At 43.4% G+C, this 14,062-nt stretch overlaps 1 protein-coding gene across 4 annotated transcripts in view; it reads right to left on the bottom strand.

Annotated features, from left to right (window-relative positions):
• Positions 1 to 14,062, bottom strand: part of DYTN (dystrotelin) — a 92,707-nt gene that overhangs the window by 30,733 nt on the left and 47,912 nt on the right. For all 4 annotated transcript variants that reach the window (XM_056534208.1, XM_056534206.1, XM_056534205.1 and 1 more), the window contains 2 exons: positions 13,706 to 13,776; positions 9,791 to 9,950 (listed from right to left, as the gene is read on the bottom strand). In XM_056534208.1, the coding sequence (XP_056390183.1) occupies positions 9,791 to 9,950; positions 13,706 to 13,776 (231 nt within the window). The remainder of the gene's footprint in view (positions 1 to 9,790; positions 9,951 to 13,705; positions 13,777 to 14,062) is intronic.

Below are 14,062 nucleotides of genomic sequence, written 5' to 3' on the forward strand. Positions count from 1 at the left end.
TTATTGCTAGTGGAAATAAAGAAAACTTGACATCCAGGTGGAAGACAATGGCCCTCATTTACTAAAATTCGAGTGTTCTTTCTGGAGTGTTTTAGATTTCACTTCTCTTTTTCTGGGGGCTGATTTACTAATGTGTCACACGTGTTGCATGTTTTTTTTTTTGTGTAGCACGGGAAATATGTTGCACATACTCAGAGTTAAAAGAAAAAAACTAAAAACATGGGTATAGAATACAAATCATCAATAGCATGTGCCAAACCAAACATGCAAAACACAAGATTTAACGGGAATTAAGCAACAAAATAGAACAAAAAAAATTTAATGGACTTTAATTTAAATGGACCATCTAATATAGGAGTTTAAACCCCACCCCCCACCCCCACACAAAATATATATATATATATATATATATATATATATATATATATATGCAATTAAAGGCATATTTTAAAGTTTAAAATGCATTGCGTATTCTAGAAATCCTTGTGCAGAACTGTAAAATAAGAAAAAAAAAGAAACTAGTTTAAGCGCTCCCCACCACGTTAAGCTGTGCCTTTGCCAACTCGCTTTTGGTCGTTTTTACACATCCTCTTGGCTGTCGGCTATTCTGTGAGCCAAACTCACACTTTTTAGGGAGTGATTTGGAAGTACTCCAAGTAATTTCAGCTTTTTGTCAGGAACACACCCATTTTTGGTTAACCACGCCCATTTTCTTGTAATAAAAAAACCTCCAAGTGTTTTCAAAAGTGTAGGTTGTGCGGTGTAAAATTTGGGTGCAGAATTAGTCGCACGGATGGTGCGACAAAAATTTAGGTGCATAAACCGAGAAAAAAATCGGTTGGACTTTAGTAAATCAGGGCTAATATGTTTTGTAAATGCAAATGCTACCACAAGCCATAAGAATATCCGCCAATGACGTTTAACAATAAACATTTTAAAATATTAAACAGCTGATCTATTAATTGTCTTGTGCATACACACTGGCTGATTGGATGACACAGGTCAGAGCTGGTGCAGAGTTTGCATCTACCCAATAACTATTTTTAGTGTTAGTGACATATCTTATAATCCATTATGCGCATAATTTATGTAGCACTATTTGCGTAACATCCTGTTAACGAGTTAATTCTGTCCAATATCTAAAGACAGGGCATTATTGAAGACTAAACTGTAAAGCTATTCTGGGAACTATGTAGCTCTGAGGTGGTTCAGTTTATCATCTCCTGAGAGATGAAGGAAGGAATTAATCACATTGACTTAAACGTGCTAGGTACTTCATATGTGGAGGAGACCGCTCGAATCCTTGCTACCGCAGCTGTGCCTGGGCTGTAGGGTAGTGCCACCCCTCTCCAATACAAACGTAGAAAATGATGTCCAGCACCAAGCAGCAAGTAAAAGTCCACTTTATTGAAGCAGAACAATAAAAGTACAGGCAGAGTGTAGCAGCCTACGCGTTTCAGACAAACATGTCCTTAGTCATGCCATGAATAAGGATATATTTGTTCAAAACACGTAGGCTGTTACACTCTGCCTGCAATTTTATTGTTATGCTTCAATAAAGTGGGTTTTTACTTGCTGTTTGGTGCCGGACATCGTTTTCTAAACATGCTAGGTACAGCACACCACAAAGGTTATAATAACATAACAATACATATATTTTCTCATTTATGTCTGCCTCTTATTTAAACCTCAATTCAGTCACTTAAAGGGGAACTGCGGCCCGAGACATCTTATCCCCTTTCCAAAAGAGTCCCCTATGACAAGTGGGTGCAGCAGGGAGATTGCGGGGGTCAGTAGCCCACTTGTCACTTGTCATCAGCCTCACGGAGTGAAGATCGATCCGTGTCTGATACAGGGACTGGAATATTGTGATGTCACGGCTCCGCCCCCTCGTGATGTCACGCCCCAGTCCCTTAATGCAAGTCTATGGAAGGGGGCATGGCTGCACGATGGGGTGGAGCCGTGATATCACGATACAGGGGCCAGAGACGGAATGATCTTCGCTCCGTGAGGCTGATGACAAGTGGGTGGATACGGGATAGGATGTCGTCTAGGGCAGGAGTACCCCTTTAAGATATATGACATAGCAAACAAAATGTTAAATGACTAATACATAACTGGAATGACTTTGTACCTCATTCCATAAATTACAATGAAGTGTAGAATATCCGTATATATATGTATAAATGTTTTACCAGTTGTTTTTCCTGAAATATATGAACTATACATATATACATGTGAACTAATTGTGCATTCCGCTGAAATCCTTAAGATAACTGGTAGTAAAATGTTACATAATATATTCTCCAGTCTAGTAATTACCTACAGTTAAGAAAGCCAGAAAAAGTTTTCAGTCTTCCTTGTTCCTTTAATTAAGCTCAGTTGAAAAGCTGCAAATCTTTTCTTGATGTATTGGAGGTCATGTATGAGAATGGCTTCCCCTGTAACCATCATATTAGTTCTCTTAATGCCAAAAAAGAAAGACATTATATTGTAACATCTGCGCTCTGGCCAGACACACTGGCCATGAGCGCTCTCTTGTCATGTCCCTGCTGCTGGCGGGGCTGGGATTCGCATCATGGTACACGCTCGAATCCCAGCCCGTCACTCACCTCCCTGGTCTCGCAGCCCTGGCGCGTGAGCCCCCGCCTCCTAGGGCGCGCGCGTGCTGGAGCTCTTTCATTTAAAGGCCCAGTACTTCCCTAATTAGTGTATTCACCTGTGCTCTTGTTATAAGTACTTGCTCCTCCCTTGTATCCCGGCCGGATCTTTGTTACCTTGGGCCCTAGTGAAAGCATACTGTGTTCCTGTGTTCCTGATATCCGTGTTTCTGATCCTTGTTCCGTTACCTGTCCCTGCACCTGTGCCACCTGCTCTGACCTACTGCTATCTTGACCTTGTCATGCCAGTTTCCTTTTGTGCCACGCCCCATCCCAGCAACCTGTGTGGACGAGTCATGCTGGGTGTAGCGACCTGGGTGCCGCCTGCCGCAGCAAGACTATCCCGCTTTGGTGTGGGCTATGGCGAAAAGCAGCGGCACCTTAGACTCCACTCCCTGGCATGGCTCACGTCATCATCCACCCAGGCCCAGAGGATCCACCACCTACCGTGACCTGTTACAGTTAGATTCGGCCATGGATCCTGCTGGGGTGCCTTTTCCAGATGTCTCTGATCTTTCCACCTTATGGCTCAGCAGTTAGCCCATCAGGCGCAACAACTGAATCAACTCTCAGCCATGGTGCAACAGCTTCTTGCCTCTCAGCAGCAACAACAGCAACAGCAGCAGCCCCCTGTTCCTGAGCCACCTCCTGTGTCTGCAGCTTCTCCTGGGACCAAGCTTTGTTTGCCCTTGCCTTCTAAGTATGACAGAGATCTTTGAGGCTTTGTAACACAGTGTTCTATCCATCTAGAACTCATAGCGGATTTGTTCCCGAGGCCTACTAAAGTGGTGTTTGTGGTCAGTCTACTATCTGGAAAACCTATAGCCTGGGCTACTCGTCTCTGGGATCGTAGAGATCCAGCCTCCTTGAACCTGTCAGCCTTCCTTGCAGAATTCCGCAATGCATTTGAAGAACCCGTGCGAGCCTCCTCTGCCGAGTCAGCTCTTCTGAACCTCTGCCAAGGGAACTCCTCCGTTGACTACTATGCGGTTCAGTTCCGCACTTTTGCCTCTTAACTTGCTTGGAAAGACGAGGCCATGTGTGCTACCTTTAAAAAAGGACTTTCCTCTAGAATCAAGGATGCTCTCGCTGCACGAGATTCTCTGTCTAACCTGAGCGAACTTTAGCCACTTGAATTCATGTGCGTTTTGCTGAGAGGCAGGAAGAACTTCCTTTGGAAAAAGAGCCTGCCCAAACACAGCGATTACCTTGTCTGGCCCCCGTGTTCCATCATCCACTCCTACTGTCTTCTTTGCCTCCTGCCAAAGAGGCAATGGAGGTGGACGGTTTTCACTTAATGCAGCAGGAAAGATCCCGTCGATGCAATGAGAATTTGCGCCTATATTGTGCCAGTCCGGAGGACTTTCTCAAAGACTGTTCTGTACGTCCTCCGTGTCCAAGAGAACGCTCTCATCTAGGACAAGTAGGAGTGGCATCCCTAGATGTGAATATTACCTCTCCTCACTTGAACACCTAGGTTCAAGTTTTTTCCTCTGCCAAGACATCTTCCATCGCTTCTGCTCTTTTGGAGCGGAGTCTAAGGTGCCGCTGGTTTTCACCAGAGGCCACTGCAAAGCGGGATGGTCTTTCACGGCAGGCGGCACCCAGGTCGCTACCCCCGGCTTTGGTTCGGCTGGCAACTTCATTGGTGCCTCCCAGGTCCATAAACACCGTCTTCCAGTGACGTCTTCCTGGTCTCGCAGCCCTGGCGCGCGTGCTAGGACACGCACACGCTGGAGCTCTTTCATTTAAAGGGCCAGTACTTCCCTAATTAGTGTATTCACCTGTGCTCTTGTTATAAGTACTTGCTCCTCCCTTGTATCCCGGCCGGATCTTTGTTGCTTTGTGCCCTAGTGAAAGCATACGGTGTTCCTGATGTCCGTGTTCCTGATCCTTGTTTCGTTACCTGTCCCTGCAGCTGTGCCGCCTGCTCTGACCTACTGCTACCTTGACTTCGTCTTGCCAGTTTCCTTTTGTGCCACGCCACATCCCAGCAATCTATGTGGACGAGTCGTGCCGGGGGTAGCGACCTGGGTGCCGCCTGCCGTGAAAGACCATCCCGCTTTGCAGTGGCCTCTGGTGAAAACCAGCGGCACCTTAGACTCCGCTCCCTGGCACGGCTCACATCTTCATCCACACAGGCCAGAGGATCCACCATCTGCCGTGACCTGTTACACATACTGCACATTTGTTACAGGCCATACAGTATGTTCTCTGTATACTGTACGTTGGCATATTAGAAGAATGGTATACTGATGTATACTGCAGCTTACCTGAGCCATGCCCACTCATTTCTATGGACCAAATATAATCTACTAGTGACTATGTTCTGTCCATTTATGAACTTATACTGTAATTTTGCAGGAGTCAGGAATGTCAATTCACTATACAGTGAATGTAGGGAAATAACAAATGTGAATATAACCTGATTCTGGCGCTTGTGCCACTGTTAAGTATTCAGGGCCTTTTTTTGGCTTAGCGTGGCCCTGGGCAAAATCAAAAGTGGGGCCCCAAAAGTCATAATAGTGCACTAACCAGATTTGTACATTTTTGGTCACTTCAAATACCATAAAGAAATATCTAAAAAAGCAATTGAAAAGTCCCATCAAAACAAAAATGGTACCAATGAAAACTACAAATCAAAGCACAAAAAATGACCCTCATACATCCCCATATACAGAAAACTAAAAGTTATAGGGATCAGAATAGTGCAATTTTATATTTTTGTATAGTTCCCCCACATTAGGTTGGCAGCATAGTTCCCCCACATTAGGATGGCAGTATAGTGCCCAACATTAGGATGGCAGAATAGATCCCCCACATTAGGTTGGCAGTATAGTTCCCCCACATTAGGTAAGCAGTATAGTTCCCCCCACATTAGATTGTAATTCCCCCACATTAGATTGGCAGTATAGTTCCCCCACAGTATGTTGGCAGTATAGTTCCCCCACATTAGGTTGTCAGTATAGTTCCCCCACATTAGGCTGGCAGTATAGGTCCCCCACATTAGGCTGGCAGTATAGTTCCCCCACATTAGGTTGGCCGTTTAGTTCCCCCACATTAGGTTGTAGTTCCCCCACATTAGATTGGCAGCACAGTTCCCTCCACATTAGGCTGGCAGTATAAGTCCTCCCCACATTAGGTTGTCAGTATAGTTCCCCCACATTAGGTTGGCTGTTTAGTCCCCCCACATTAGGTTGTAGCTCCCCCATATTAGGTTGGCAGTATAGGTCCCCCCAAATTAGGTTGGTAGTATAGTTCCCCCACATTAGGCTGGCAGTATAAGTCCCCCCCACATTAGGTTGGCAGTATAGTTTCCCCACATTAGGTTGGCAGTATAATTCCCCTACATTAGGTTGTAGTTCCCTCACATTAGGTTGGCAGTAGTTCCCCCACACAAGGTTGTAGTCCCCCCACATTAGGTTGTAGTTCCCCCACATTAGGTTGGTAGTATAGTTCCCCCATATTAGGTTGTCAGTATAATTCCTCCACATTAGGCAGGCAGGATAAGTCCCCCCACATTAGGTTGGCAGTATAGTTCCCCCACATTAGGTTGGCTGTATAGTTCCCCCACATTACGTGCAGTATAATTCCCCCACATTAGGTGCAGTATAGTTCCTGCACATTACGTGCAGTATAATTCCCCCACATTAGTGCAGTATAGTTCCCCCACATTAGGTGCAGTATAGTTCCCCCACATTAGGTGCAGTATAGTTCCCCAACATTAGGTTGCAGTTCCTCCACATTAGGTGCAGTATAGTTCCCCCACATTAGGTGCAGTATAGTTGCCCCACATTAGGTTGTAGTTCCTCCACCTTAGGTGCAGTATAGTTCCCCACATTAGGTGCCGTATAGTTCCCCCACATTAGGTGCAGTATAGTTCCCCCACATTAGGTGCAGTATAGTTCCCCCACATTAGGTGCAGTATAGTTCCCCCACATTAGGTTGTAGTTCCTCCACATCAGGTGCAGTATAGTTCCGCCACATTAGGTTGGCTGTATAGTTGCCCCACATTAGGTTGTAGTTCCTCCACATTAGGTGCAGTATAGTTCCCCACATTAGGCGCAGTATAGTTCCCCCACATTAGGTGCAGTATAGTTCCCCCACATTAGGTGCAGTATAGTTCCCCCACATTAGGTTGTAGTTCCTCCACATCAGGTGCAGTATAGTTCCCCCACATTAGGTGCAGTATAGTTGCCCCACATTAGGTTGTAGTTCCCCCACATTAGGTGCAATATAGTTCCCCCACATTAGGTGCAGTATAGTTCCCCCACATTAGGTGCAGTATAGTTCCCCCACATTAGGTGCAGTATAGTTCCCCCACATTAGGTGCAGTATAGTTCCCCCACATTAGGTGCAGTATAGTTGCCCCACATTAGGTTGTAGTTCCTCCACATTAGGTGCAGTATAGTTCCCCACATTAGGTGCAGTATAGTTCCCCCACATTAGGTGCAGTATAGTTCCCCCACATTAGGTGCAGTATAGTTCCCCCACATTATGTGCAGTACAGTTCCCCCACATTAGGTGCAGTATAGTTCCCCACATTAGGTTGTAGTTCCCCCACATTAGGTGCAGTATAGTACCCCACATTAGGTGCAGTATAGTTCCCCCACATTAGGTGCAGCATAGTTTCCCCACATTAGGTGCAGTATAGTTGCCCCACATTAGGTGCAGTATAGTTCCCTACATAAGGTGCAGTATAGCTGCACTACAGACATACAGCCTTCAGCCAAATACAGTGTTTGGCTGGAGGCTGTATGCCTGTGTACTGCCCCACTTCAGTGCTCCTTCCACCGCTCTTCCGGTTATGGGTCACAATCTACTGCTATGGCCTATAGGTCATATTGTAGTTCCCGGGACTGGAGGAGCGGTGGTCGGAGCACCGAAGATGACGTGCAGGTAACTTACCATGCGCGCACGTCCTCCTTCTTGATGCTCCGTTCCTCCATTCCTACGGAAGCACGCATGGGACGTCAGTGACATCCCTGCATCCGCTACCTCCCGGAGGCCCCTGCGTTTCTAAAGTTAACGTGGGGCCGCAGAAAGGTAACCGGGACATCCTTGTGTCCTGAAAAGATCTTTCGAGACACAGGGATGTCCCGAATGTGACGGGGCCCCCTGCGGGCTGCTCAGTGGCGGATCCCCCCCCTGGATCTGCCACTGAGCAGCCCGCAGGGGGCCCCCTGGAGGATGGGGAATTGCCCGGATTGCCCCGCCCTAACTCCGGCCCGGGAAGTATTGAACGGTTTCTATGAAAGTCACCGATTTGTCCATGAAAGTTCATGATTTGTCTACAGCCATATACACTCTTTAAAGAGGACCTGGGGCCAATCCGGGGGGGGGGGGGACAAGATTGTACTGTGATAAAATAGCCCATGAAAGTTTTTCAATACATCCTTCCCTACTTGAGATATGTTGGTTTATAGTTTGTCTGACAGTTCAGGGAATTAGTCAGATGGGCGTGAAATTAATTTAAAGGGGTTGTCCAGGAATAGAAAAACGAAGTTGATATCTTTCAAAAACCGCTCCCAGTCTGTCTCCAGGTTGGCTGTGGTTATGTACCTCAGTTCAGTGAGGTGAATGGAGGCAATGTAATCATGTAATTGGTGGGATTATATATTTAGGGGGGGGGGGGGGGTTTATACACACCCCCTGACTGTTTAATCCCATCTATCTCCTGAAATTCACTCCCATTATTTTAATGAATTTAGATAATTAATTAGCTTATGCACATCTGACTGATTCCCTGCATTGTCAGATAAACCCTTATAGCTCAGGAATGGAAAGGCATGTCAAGAAACTTTTAAAAGGTGTGTGATCCGGAAATGCTAAACAATTTAATCTTATTTTTTAGGGGTTGGCCACAGGTCCTCTTTAATGTGTATCTCCACTCTCCTAACTTTGTACATAATTGGTTTAGCATGAGCAAACTAAACAATTTAACAAGTATTTTGTTTTTGCTATTATTTCAGAGTTATTTCATGTATTCAAGTTTCAGATATAATATATCTAGAATATTAAACAAAATAATTATATATAAAAGGGGTTTTAGTAAATAAGTCACATTCATGGAGCACTCGTCCTTTTGTGTAGGTATTCAACCCAACCCATAAGAAACAGTCACATTAGGTATTCAGGCTTTAACCCCTTCCCATCATGGCAATTTAAATTTTTGGCTTACATTTTTTCTACTTACCTTCTAAGATCCATAACGTTTTTATTTCTTCATTAACAGAGGCATATAAAGGCTTATTTTTGTGGGACAAGTTGTAATTTTTATTGGCACCCTTCAATTTGTTTTAAAATGTACTAAGAAATCAGAAACAAACATTGTGGAGTGAAATAGAAAAAAAACTACAACAAAAAAATAAATAAAAGCAATTCTGTAACTTTGGAGGGTCTCATTTTTGTGATGTTCAGTTTTTTGGGGGTTTAAGGCATTCACCATGCAGGATCATTAATGATATATATTAATAATTCAGACATTTCCATATGCAGTGATACCAAATATGCCAATATTTTTTGAGTTTAGACTTTTTTTTTTTAATACTTTATCTTTTTTTTTTCAGTATGGATTGAACATAGGATCTTCTGTGTGTAAGGCAGATGTGATGTACACTATGGGCAAAGTGGGGAAATTAGGTGTGATTTAAATGTTTGTAGTAAGCTATGACAGTAGGCCTTTACAAGGCAACTTGCAATTGCTTCATGGAGGTGCCCCCTGATACTGGTCACTGATAATAAGTGTTGACTGGAAGGCTGCTTATAGCAGCCAGCACCTACCATGTTACAAATGGGCTCAGCCCCTGAGCTCGCTCCACACATCTTTACCCAATGTATGATGTACTTGTACATCACATCTTGGATAAAAGTTAAGGTCTTCTTCATACATATGTCCCCTGTTTAACACACTGTAATTCGCGGCTGTATTTTATTCATTTTTTTTCTTTTTCTTTTTTTTTTAAAGCAATAGCCAGAAATGTGTAAAAATAGGACTGAGTATTATAAAAGAAGTACCTATACTTTCTGCTAGATCCCCTTTTATCATCATTTGGATCTGTTGCTGGATCAGTTATCTTATATTAGGATTCAAGTGAAAAAAAGTAATTTTGGAAAACAGGATACTGCACCTGCATATTGTGCCTTAGCTCTTTTAGTTCTTTCTTCACGCATTCATTGCTCTCTGCTAGCATATGTATCTGGGTCTCTACTTTGCAGTGATTGTCTTCTTGAGACTCCTGAAGTGCTTGCACTGCCCCAGTCCAGTGGCTTAACTGCTTCCTTAGTAACCTGTATGTTAGAAAATACATTGATTAAAGGATATGTGACCTGAGAAAGCATTTTACTTATGCACTGATAAATAGCATATGTGATCTGAAGGGAGAAATGCTATTACCATAACCCAACACCTCTCCCAGCTTAGTCTAAACGCTTGATATTACTTACTGTTCTGTCTATAACAGAGAACTGTTGTCTTATCTCATATTGTGATTTTGATTATTACAGTTCAGATAAGGACGTTAGGTTTTCATCTTGTGGTGGACCACCGGTGTATGGGGGGACCACGGGTGTAGCAGTGTAGGTGGTGGGATCAGATAGTATTAACCCCGGGGGCAAGATGATATTAACCCCTAATATTCGTGACGCCAGAGTGGTTTTTGGTACCGGAACCACAGGAACAGTATCTCCGCTATTCCAATGGCTAGTTAAGGAAGGGAGAGTCCACAATCAGTTATGGTTTAACAGAGGCTTTACTGAGTTTAAGACAGATAGTATTATCTTCACAGCTAGGCCAGATTCCCAGAGAGGTGGCCAGGAACACAGAAGAACCTCGCAGCTTGCTGGGACCAATTATACTTGTAATAGACTTGAGACAATTATCTTGAGGCTTGACTATATGTAGGAGTAGACTATTTGTAGTGACAGCAGACATAGACTTTTGACTTATTGGAATGACTGTAGCTTTGTGGCCTCCCAGATGCTGATCCCTAGCACTGAGATCTCTGGTGTTTGCTGTGCTCAGCAGCAGGTGGATTCTGAGAAAAGCATGAACTGTAATGGCCGCCCCTTTATATAGGGGGCTGGACTAAAGCCCATTGGTCAAGCTGCGGGTCATAGATTAAGCTAGTGCTCTCTGGGCGAACATGTGACAACAAATCATGTGACTGCATAACATAACATGTGACAGACTTACACAGGTCCTTTAGATCTCTCACAGGTCCTCTGCTCTATCTATACATTAGGATCCTGTCTATACATTAAAGCAGTATACACAACATTCTGGAAACAACTGGGGGAGACCCTAGGTCACTTAGGGTCTCAACCTGACAGGGCATAAGGGTAGTACAGGACCATGTCCTCTGCTGGGACATTACAATCTACTTATTCAATACTACCCAAATACAATTTTCAGATAAGAATGCACTAACTTGGCTACAACTGTATAAATGATTAATTCAACACTGTTAGAGGTGGGAACCCTATGACTAATCCACTTTTGGAGACACTGCACAGTCTTTGACAACGTGTCCATTATGAGGTGGGTTGTCATAAATTTGGAAGAAATCAGGAAAAGTTTTATTCTCTGACATGATAAAAACTGGTTTTCATCTAACAATTTTGCGTAATGGCCGGCTCTTAATGTTTTGTAAATGAAAAAAAAGTCCCATTTAGAAAGCTTACACAACACACTGCACTATGACTTGACTAGATGAGGCAGTCCAGTGAGGGTTGGTGTCTGATTTGTATCAGTGATGCTTTTTGACCATTCACCATTGTTCACCATTAATGTAAATGTATGTCACAGTGATGGAATGGGCACAGGAGCTGTGCTCATGCTATTAACTAAGGATGGCAGTTTTCATCTCACTCTTATGGAAGATAAACTCTAAACTCAGACAGATAGTTACAAGTCTAGCAGTGCCCAAACATCTTAGTCTAAGGTTGTCCGACATTGGCGGGTTCGCCTGACTGTCTAAGTTGTATGGTGGTCTCCAGACTCTCCACTGACAGATGATATTAGTGTAGAGTAGGGTTGTGCATGTTTGATTTTACTATCTGACAATAGTGGTCCCAGGGAGGTAAGCCACCTGTAACAATCATACATGGCCAGGTTTCCAGTGCTGCACTCTGGCAACTCAAGAGCAGTAAGCACAGTGTCAACCTGACCTTAGAGACAGCACCCTCCTAACTTGTCTTTTTAAGGCTTCAGTATGCTTCTAGACTTTGCTTGCAATTACAGCCCATACCTTTGTCTCTAGCATTCTGTCTGCATTGCCTTATGTTTCTCTGACCTCCTGCCTGTTAATTGACTATTCTTTTACCTGCCGTTCTGTGCCTTGTAGTCTGTCTGGTTTGACCCTGATTTGTATTCAACTTCCTTTGACTTAGTGTATTGGTACTTTGCAGTCCTCTTGGTATTGACTCAGGCTAGTTTACTACTCAATTTCTGTGAGTTTCTTTTCCTCGTTTCCCAACATGTTCCCCTGGCTTGCACTGTGTTTGTTTTGTTCTGACTTGTTGCCCCTGCACTAAGGTTCAGTGGAGGGACCATCTCCAAGTTGGGGAATAGTCTCTTAGGGATCTGGGTATAAGCAGGATTGCATTTCCCTGTCCAACGTCACACCATCAGGTCTGCTGCCTGGCTGTGGCTTGGCTTACTCCACCCCATGGAGAAGCGTGAACATTCAGCCTTGCCAGAAATTTTATACGTTCAATAAAATATTTTGTTAAATTCCCAAATCTCATTACGGCTCTAAAAAGTTGGGAAGAAAAAAATTGCAGCACCTTGAAAGAGACATAAAAGGTTGTGTTCTTGAAAGGATAAAAATATATAGATATATTGTAGGTTTTCCACTGCATTTGTAGCATTAGTTATCTGTTGGAATTTAGCAAATGAGCATTTAGCTGGTAAAAAGTTAAACATTGGCCCTGATTTATCAAAATGTGTGAGAGAAAAAACTGGAGAGACTTTTCCCAAAGCTCCAGTAAAGTGAAAGCTGAGCTGTGATTGGTTGTTATGGGTTCAGTCTTTACTGTATGTATACCAAGGCCCTGCTGTGGTTGTTTTTGAAGGGAGGTCCTGTTTCCTATGCCAGGTATTGCTTTGCAATATGAGGGATTCCAGAGAGGACAATCCTAGACTGTACCTGGCCTGAAAACTTGGTGTTGGTTTGTTACAGGGGCAGACTTCTTCAACGTACATGCAGAAACTTGTAAAATAGCACGGCATGTGGTTGAAACTATGTCTGTTTGAAACCATTCAAGAATGGTGCCTCTGCTCTTACCATCAATATACCCTGGGCTCTTTATGATATGATGCTGTCATCTTCTTTTGTGTCATTGGGGTCAAAGAGGTACCCCTGTCACCTCTATAACCATACCAGTGAGCTAAAGAAATTACACAGACCCCCATAATTTCCAATCTTGCTATTTCTCTGATACACACATTTTCTTAAAAACAGATTGCCATTTCAGCCACCGTTGTCTGGCAAAAAATACAGTTGCTTATCAGAAAATAAACAATTAGCTGATGAACAGGAAACCTACTCATGTGTAATCAATAATGAATTACCTTTTTTCTAACAGTCTAAAAACAGACTGCAAGTAAAATGCAAATGTGTACAAGGCCTAAATACAATAGGTAAGCAATTTGACCGTGTAGTAGGAGATGTCGGTGCTGGATGAAGGAACCAGGAGGAGTGCAGCATAAAATCAAGTTGGGTTTATTAGTTGCATCTAATAAACCCAACTTGATTTTATGCTGCACTACTCCTGGTTCCTTTATCCAGCGCCGACATCTCCTACTACACGGTCAAATTGCTTATCTACTGCCTCTGAAGAGGGCTGCGGATGAGGACACAAGCATATACAGGCGCTTTCCATTGTTGTGTGTGTGCACACAACCAACTCTGGTAAGCGGCGTGGGATAGATCGTTTCCCTTTACCTATGGGCCTGACCTGCTGATCCCGCACATGGAGCTCCTTCTGCTTTCCTTTTAGATTAAATGCAATAGGGGAAAAAACAAACAAACAGTGAACTGTACCGTCTTTCACTCTGTAGTTCTTTTATGGTTTTCTGTGTCTTCAACAGCTCAGATTTAATAAAATGCAGTGCCTTGAAGAAAGAAAAAACAATCAGTCAGTCAGTCAATCAATTATTCATTCATTTCTAGTGGTGAGGTAAATGAACAGTTCTCCAGTTTTCAGCCATTGGAATAGGATTGGTGCAATAGTTACTTTGTAACGAAATAGTAATGTTAACGAACTTCTGTTTCTCTTTAAGTTTTACAACAAACTAAGTGGTTGGAATTGTCATTGGAGGCACAAAAGCTTAGAACTTATTTTCTATTAATATTTTTGTTTTCTAAACAGAAATAAACAGACATAGTGGCAAAAAAGAA

The sequence above is a fragment of the Hyla sarda genome, chromosome 8, assembly GCF_029499605.1.
Source record: "Hyla sarda isolate aHylSar1 chromosome 8, aHylSar1.hap1, whole genome shotgun sequence".
Lineage (NCBI taxonomy): Eukaryota > Metazoa > Chordata > Amphibia > Anura > Hylidae > Hyla > Hyla sarda.